The sequence below is a fragment of the Salvelinus alpinus genome, chromosome 5 (assembly GCF_045679555.1).
Source record: "Salvelinus alpinus chromosome 5, SLU_Salpinus.1, whole genome shotgun sequence".
NCBI classification, from domain to species: domain Eukaryota; kingdom Metazoa; phylum Chordata; class Actinopteri; order Salmoniformes; family Salmonidae; genus Salvelinus; species Salvelinus alpinus.
In genome coordinates, this window is record NC_092090.1 from 21,569,273 (window position 1) to 21,577,074 (window position 7,802).

General features: G+C 43.5%; 1 protein-coding gene across 1 annotated transcript in view; it reads right to left on the reverse strand.

Moving 5' to 3' along the window:
• Positions 1–7,802, reverse strand: part of crtc3 (CREB regulated transcription coactivator 3) — a gene marked incomplete in the record, with an annotated part of 81,418 nt that overhangs the window by 22,563 nt on the left and 51,053 nt on the right. The window contains 4 exon segments of the mRNA XM_071400945.1: positions 58–311; positions 1,311–1,360; positions 1,659–1,744; positions 2,910–2,948. Of these exon segments, the coding sequence (XP_071257046.1) occupies positions 58–311; positions 1,311–1,360; positions 1,659–1,744; positions 2,910–2,948 (429 nt within the window).

A 7,802-nucleotide genomic window follows, 5' to 3' on the forward strand; every position in this document is an offset into this window, starting at 1 on the left:
TAACTGAGAAAAAACCACCCCCCACACACCCTGTCACCCTCCACCCCAAACACCCACCTCCTTCAGTCCAGCCTCCCTGGTGATTCCCTATGCCGAGGTGCATCATGGCGGCGGGCAGGTTGCCTGTGCTGCTGCCCCCGCTCAGGTTGGGGTGGTACCCCCCCCCTCCGTGGTGCCCGTCGTCCGGGTCCAGGGGTGTGGGCAGCGGTGAGGGGAAGTGCAGGTTGCTGAGGTCTGGCAGGGAACCACCCGTGTTCAACGAGCCCTGGTAGTTGGAGAGGCCTGCATTCTGCTCTGGAGACGGGAATATACTGAGGATAGGAGGGGAGAGAAAACTAATTATGAAGCGGATTTTAAAAGGGGAACTTCATAGAAAAGGTTTAATATGCATCTGGATGGGTAGAGGGGAGCAGGTTAGCGTTTTATGTTGTTCTGGAAGCAGCTCTGCAGAGCGGTCACTAGATGGCACAGCCACAAAGTAATAAAATCTGATTTTAAACCTAACCCTAACGTTAACCACACCGCTAACCCTAATGCCTAACCTTAACCTTAAATGAATCAATTTTTACAATATAGCCAATTTCGACTTTGAAGCTGGCCTATCTAAGGGAAAACCTCTAAGTTCTGAACAAGACTCATGACAATAAACATCAATGTGCTAAAAGGGAGGGAATGTAACATCTATGACATACTTTTGGGCGGCGTTACGGCCTTTTTTGTTGTGTGGCTAGGGCATTGTTTGTGAAATATACTAAATAAATGTTATCAATAATAGCATTGTTGAGAAGTAATGTTTGTGCATGGATTACCATGTTTGTTAGTGGACTTCCCCTTTAAATGTACCAGCAAGTGAACATTTGCATCCCTGTTCATTCAAGCCCTCAGTGAGATAACTGACTCACTGCTCTATAGTAGTGACCAGCAGCCCACTGTACTGCACTGCTAGACCCAACAAACACACAGAATGTTGAAAGAATATGTTGATACAGACATCAACAATGTTGACACATACACACACAATGTTGACAGACTATGTTGACACGCACATCCACAATGTTGACACACACACACACACACACACACACACACACACACACACACACACACACACACACACACACACACACACACACACACACACACACACACACACACACACACACACCATATATGGATCACATCCCAGTCTTTCTCCCTCTCAGACAGCTGTCATTGAGAATCACAAACAACTTGGTTCATAATGATGACTGATTGTTGTTTAAACACAGTGCCCTGTATGAGTGGATGGAAGATGGATCCTGAAGACTCACTTGATTCCAGGCACTTCACAGGATTTGGGCCGTGATGAGAGGGATTGAACCTATAATAGAGAAACAATTAGGTGATTAAACTGATCAAAAGCAAAAAGAGTGATGGAATCTCAAAATGACTAATCTAACTACTGGAATATTTAGTCAACAGTCGAAGCGTTATGGTTCTAGAACATGAATGATGTGTATTGGAAGCATGCATTCATTAGTACTGCAGCTTTTCCCATCAGCATTATCTCATCCCAAAAGGTTTCCATGTCTGTCATTATGTCTTAATCAACCCCCCGTGTCCCTCTCTCCAACCAATGAGAAATGACACACTCATCATGCACACACACACAAACTCACCTTCTTGGCCTCCCACAGTTGCTTTGGCAGGGGCTTGCTGACACCCATCAGACCCTCCTCATTAGACAGGGATGGGAAGGAGAACACTGGAGAGAGGAGGGGGGAGAAAGAGAGATTAGAGATAATCAACTCCTCACACACATCTCTAGTTATTCCCACCTATTGAAAGATCAAAAGACTGCAGAAAAATCTAGACTAGAGGTTATCAAGTGTTCGGACACAATGGGTGTTTCTTAATATGCATACTACCGTGCTCCACACTCTCATGCTCTGTGTGCATTCTCCAACCACGTTCTCTTGAGTACGTTCTTGTGAGGACGAGTACGGAGAATTCATAACACATTACATTTGACAAGCACTCGCACTCCCCCTACTGTATTACCTCACGCTGCACCTCCCCAAGAAAAAGCAAACGTTTTTCTTCCTAATTATCAGCTAGATATGTGAATCGTAATAATCTAGTTAGACAGCTAGTTAAACAGGCAAAAATGACCTAAATTCTTCATCGGTAGCTAGCTAACAATTATTCGTGACTATCTGGCTAGCTAACAGTACTAGTAGTTAGCCCTATTGACTTATGGGCTTGCGATCTACGGTACGTAGGCAGGTAAACATGCCAAAATTAACACAGCATGTATTTATTAACTTATCAAGATTAAATATTGTAGTCAGGCAACATATGAGATGTGAATAGGCAACATTTCATTGCGAAGTCGGAGTGTATTTTCTCTCGCTTCAGCTCAAATAATGGCCGACATTGATTTCAAGAAATGTTGCATCATTCTTTACGTGGTTGCATCATTTTCTTTGAAGCTTGCATCGATGCATGCTTCTCAAATGCGTACTCTGTTTCTTACATATTTTGAAGTGCCCTCCATGCGCCATTTCGCCTACTTTGATTTGGACGCATACTCCAACCCTCCCGTGCACGGAGCACGATAGCATGCATTTTGAGACACACACAATGACTCTGGGGATCTGCATGCAGGATTCCTAGGCAGTGTGTGTGTCCATTCCTGTATTGGGTTGTAAAGGTCAACGATGCTGTGAATGAAGCACGTCTTGTACGCTGACGCACATCTGTACATATACCAGGCAGCAACACATCCAGTGGCAAGCACCGTCACACACACATTACGGCCAGAGATCTAGGGGTGTGGGAGCTAGGGGGCAGCAGATGGCCTCTTCTACACTTGTGTTGGGAGAGATGGAATCAGGGATGAGGAAGAGGGGGGAGGAGTTTCAACTCACCATCTCCAGAGCCGTCCACCTCGGCCTCGTTCACACTGGCTGCACTCCGGCCCCCGCAGGAGAGAGAGAGGGAGAGAGACATCAGATAAAGGAGAGGAGAGAGAGAGCAAGAGAAAGGAGGGGGAGAGAGGGAAGGGGTGAAGAAAGCAGAGGAACATTAGACAATCACATACTTTCACCAGCTGCTCAGATCCGGCCCACTGTGATCACTTCACTGACAAAATAATCAACCCGTTGGACATCAGCAGCAGGCATTTTACCTTCAATATGAATATATTACCACTTCTTAAAACAAGGCAGCTGGGTTTAACATAGGAATCATGTTATATAATATGACTCCCAAATGGCACCCTATCCCCTATGTAGTGCACTACCTTTGATCAAAGCCCATAAGGCTTAGTTTCAAACGAGTGCACTATGTAGGGAATATGTTGCTATTCAGGACAAAGAATCATATTATACAGTCTTATTATTATTGTCCAACATTTCAGGAGGTTGTTGGCACCTTAATTGTGGAGAACGGGCTTGTGGCAATGACTGGAGCAGAATCATTGGATCGGTATAAAATACATCCAACACATGGTTTCCGGGTGTTTGATGCCATTCCATTTGCGCCGTTCTGACCATTACTATGAGCCGTTCTCCCCTCAGCAGCCTCCTGTGTCAACATCAATTCCGGTTGTCTTTTCTAAAAATCTATAGACTCACTGGGGTCAAATAAATAAAGTATATATAGTACTGTAGTAAGGTAACAACGTGCTGATTTAAGTTATACAAGGTGAACCCCTAGAATGTGTGTTGTGATCTCAGTCCTGGGAAACAGGGGGATGGCGAGAGAGAGAGGGGGATGGCGGGAGAGAGAGGGGGATTGTGGGAGAGAGAGGGGGATGGCGGGAGAGAGAGGGGGATGGTGGGAGAGAACAGAAGAAAGAGTTTTTTGTTTTTTTAATTGGCTAAGTGACCACAGTCCCAGTGAGAATAAAGAGAGGACCATTGTTTTTCCCTCGCCACAAAGATCCCACTGAGAACAGAACCTCTTTCTTTTTCCTCACTCTCTCTCACTCTCTCTCTCTTCCGCTCTCCTCACACACTGCAGGCTGGCTGCCAGGCATCCGATCCTCCCCTCTTTCTGTTTACTTCTCTTTTTTTCCTCGTTCACTCTGCCTCTCCCTCTTCTAACCCTTCTGCCATATTCTCTCTCTCTCAAAGCCTCGAATAACTGTCTCTTTCCCTCTGCCTTCTTGTTCTCTTTACTTTCCTGCATTCTCTCTTCCTCTTTTCCTACCATCGTCCTCCCCCATTCTTTCCCTCTTCTTCTGTCATTTTGTCTCCCTCTTCCCCTTTCTCAAGAACCTGGGCCACGTTCAGTAGACAAACTTTGTGGACCGTTTCAGATAGAAATGTCATGAATAGAGCAGTTAACGTAATTCCTTGTTCACATCAGAGAGGCATGTTTGTCCTACATGGCATATTTCTATTTGAACGGTCCACGACTTTATGCCCAGCTCTCCACTCAGCCAACCGGCAGGGAGAGAAGGCAATGGGCGGGAGTCCAACGTCCCTTAATTTCCTCTCAAATGTGACCAGTCACAGAGACCTCTTGGAGAGATGCCATGGAGTGAAACGAGACCACTGGGACAAACAATGTCTGTCTGCCGTCCCAACTCTTACTGTGGGACAGAATCACTGTAGTAAGGATTTGAGCTCAAGGCTTGTACTGATAGCACAACATAATTAAATACCAGAAGAAGACAATGAAATGTTGGTTTGGGATCAGTTCTAAGGGGCACAACTCCCGTCCTTTAAGCCCATAGTCCAAGTTTTCCCCTTCTGATTGGATGGCTAGTGCACAAATACGTGTTCCCAGGTCTAAACCAATCAGTGACTTAAAGCAGCATACCCTCTGCATCCACTGCAGACTGGAGATGTGCCCTTGTCGTGGGTCGTGTTCATTAGGGCACAACGTAGCAAAATGTTTTGCAACAAGAAAATATTGAGTGTTTCTTACAAAGTCCAGGTAGTGTTTTCCTGTTTCAGTCCATGTTTGGTGCCTAATGAACGCAACTACTGAACGCCCTGACTCACGTCTGTCTGCCTGCCGGGATGGACGTTGAGATTGGTAATCAGACTGGCCAGTTTAATCAGACACTGGCTTACCACCTCTCAGAGTCTCACTGTAACCCTCCTGACAGGTGACACGCCCTCTGGGCCTCATAGGACACTGTACGCTGCAACGTACTACCCTTCACTCACCTGCAGGGGCAGCAGTGAGCCGCAACAGTTGCACCAGTAGTTCCCAAGTATTTGCATTTTACCATTTACCACACTATTTTTTGTCAGGCGCTGTTATCCAGAGCGACTTAGTCGGTGCATTTACTGATCTTCTAGATCATCAAAATACGCTTTTTTTATAAAGCCGCAGCCCATTCTTAAGTCTCAACCCCATGGGAATAGTGGGAATACTGGCGACATATGGCTATGACTGCCTGCAACCCAAAAGTGTATCTCAACCAACTCCGGTATTAGACAAACACTGCTCTAGTACTACAGAAAGGCATGTCTCTACTTGCTCTGTAGTCAATTACACTCCATCTGTCCTACGCTCTCTGCTGCGTCTTCACATGGCATGGACACACAAACGTAGGCCTATGCATCTTGACACACACACACAGTGTCATGATATTCCTTCACAACAAATGGTGTCCCATACACTCCTCCTTATTTATTTGGGAAACAAAGCTAAAACTTTTAATTTGTCTCCATACTCCAGTATTTTGGATTTGAGATCAAATGTTTTATGAGACGACAGTACAGAATGTTACCTTTTATTTGAGGGTATTTTCATACATATCCGTTTTATTGTTTGGAAATAAAAGCACTTTATATGCATCTAGTCCCCTCATTTCAAGGTGTCATACATTTTGGACTAGGGTTGGGCGGTATCCAGACTTTCATGGAGTTCTACCGGCCTTCTCTAATCCCGGGAGTTACGATATTACCGGTTTAGAACACAAGGGGGCAAAAAAAAAATTCTAGCACCAGAATGCTAACAAAATTAGCACACGTAATAGCGAATTTCCACAGAAGCTGCTAGCTAAATATGCTAACGAGCAAACGAAAATAAACTAATTGCAAAGACAGGCAATCCAGCTCATAAAGTTATACATAAATAGGTAGGAGCTACCGAGTGTCATGTCATTTTTGGTGAGTTTGGACATTTACAAGTAAAGGTGAACGAGACACATTGCGCAAATGAGCAAAGTTTTGACACATGCTTGTCTGAAGGAAGAACAGTACTGGCTCTGGAGCAGCATGTGTACACGCTGTGTCTGTGTGGAGTCTGGAGTCGCTAGGGCAATGGGCCTACCTGCTCTGCTCTGAGAAAAGGGGTGAGGAGCATACAGGCCAAGAACGGAGAGGACAAAAAAAACGCAAGGAAATCAAGCACTGGCAGCTGTACAGATAACTCATCCAAAGGGCTTTGACTTCTCAAACACAGCAGAAAGCAAACACTATATGATGTCCAGTGACCTTATCTAAGCAAATGGCTTAATTAATAACGCAGAATTCAGCGTTTTTCACAAAGGAAAAAAAGTATAATTTGCTTAAGAAATCTTGCTGCCAGATCTAAAATGTTTCTTGTAATTTCTGCTCGGCATCAGACAAATGTTGTGCTTCAGTTGCTCTTCTCCACTCGGATGAGAATTCACGAACGGGCATTCTATCAGCAGACAGCGCTCTGACTGATGTGTAGCTACTTTTCTCCGGTACTTCTCTTGGTGTAGCCAGCCTACTTTTCTTCAGGAAAATTAAAGGTTAACTTTAAGCAAAACATTAAGAAATGCAGCTGGCTACATTCTTTAAATGATAAACATTAATAACATGATGGCCATGCATAGTTAATAAAAAAAATAAAAATTCCATTGTAAGCTCATTTACTTGTGTCGCTTTCAGCCAAAAAGTGTTGCACTTCTGTTGTCATCTGATGAAAACGAAGCTATTTTCTGCTGAATGTGTAGCACTAATGTATTTTCTGCTGAATGTGTAGCACTAATATATTTTCTGCTGAATGTGTAGCACTAATATATTTTCTGCTGAATGTGTAGCACTAATGTATTTTCTGCTGAATGTGTAGCACTGATGTATTTTCTGCTGAATGTGTAGCACTAATGTATGTTCTGCTGAATCTGTAGCACTAATGTATTTTCTGCTGAATCTGTAGCACTAATGTATTTTCTGCTGAATGTGTAGCACTAATATATTTTCTGCTGAATGTGTAGCACTAATGTATTTTCTGCTGAATGTGTAGCACTAATATATTTTCTGCTGAATGTGTAGCACTGATGTATTTTCTGCTGAATGTGTAGCACTAATGTATTTTCTGCTGAATGTGTAGCACTAATGTATTTTCTGCTGAATGTGTAGCACTAATGTATTTTCTGCTGAATGTGTAGCACTAATATATTTTCTGCTGAATCTGTAGCACTGATGTATTTTCTGCTGAATGTGTAGCACTGATGTATTTTCTGCTGAATCTGTAGCACTAATGTATGTTCTGCTGAATCTGTAGCACTAATGTATTTTCTGCTGAATCTGTAGCACTAATGTATGTTCTGCTGAATCTGTAGCACTAATATATTTTCTGCTGAATCTGTAGCACTGATGTATTTTCTGCTGAATGTGTAGCACTGATGTATTTTCTGCTGAATCTGTAGCACTAATATATTTTCTGCTGAATCTGTAGCACTAATGTATGTTCTGCTGAATCTGTAGCACTGATGTATTTTCTGCTGAATGTGTAGCACTAATATATTTTCTGCTGAATCTGTAGCACTAATATATTTTCTGCTGAATCTGTAGCACTAATGTATGTTCTGCTGAATGTGTAGCACT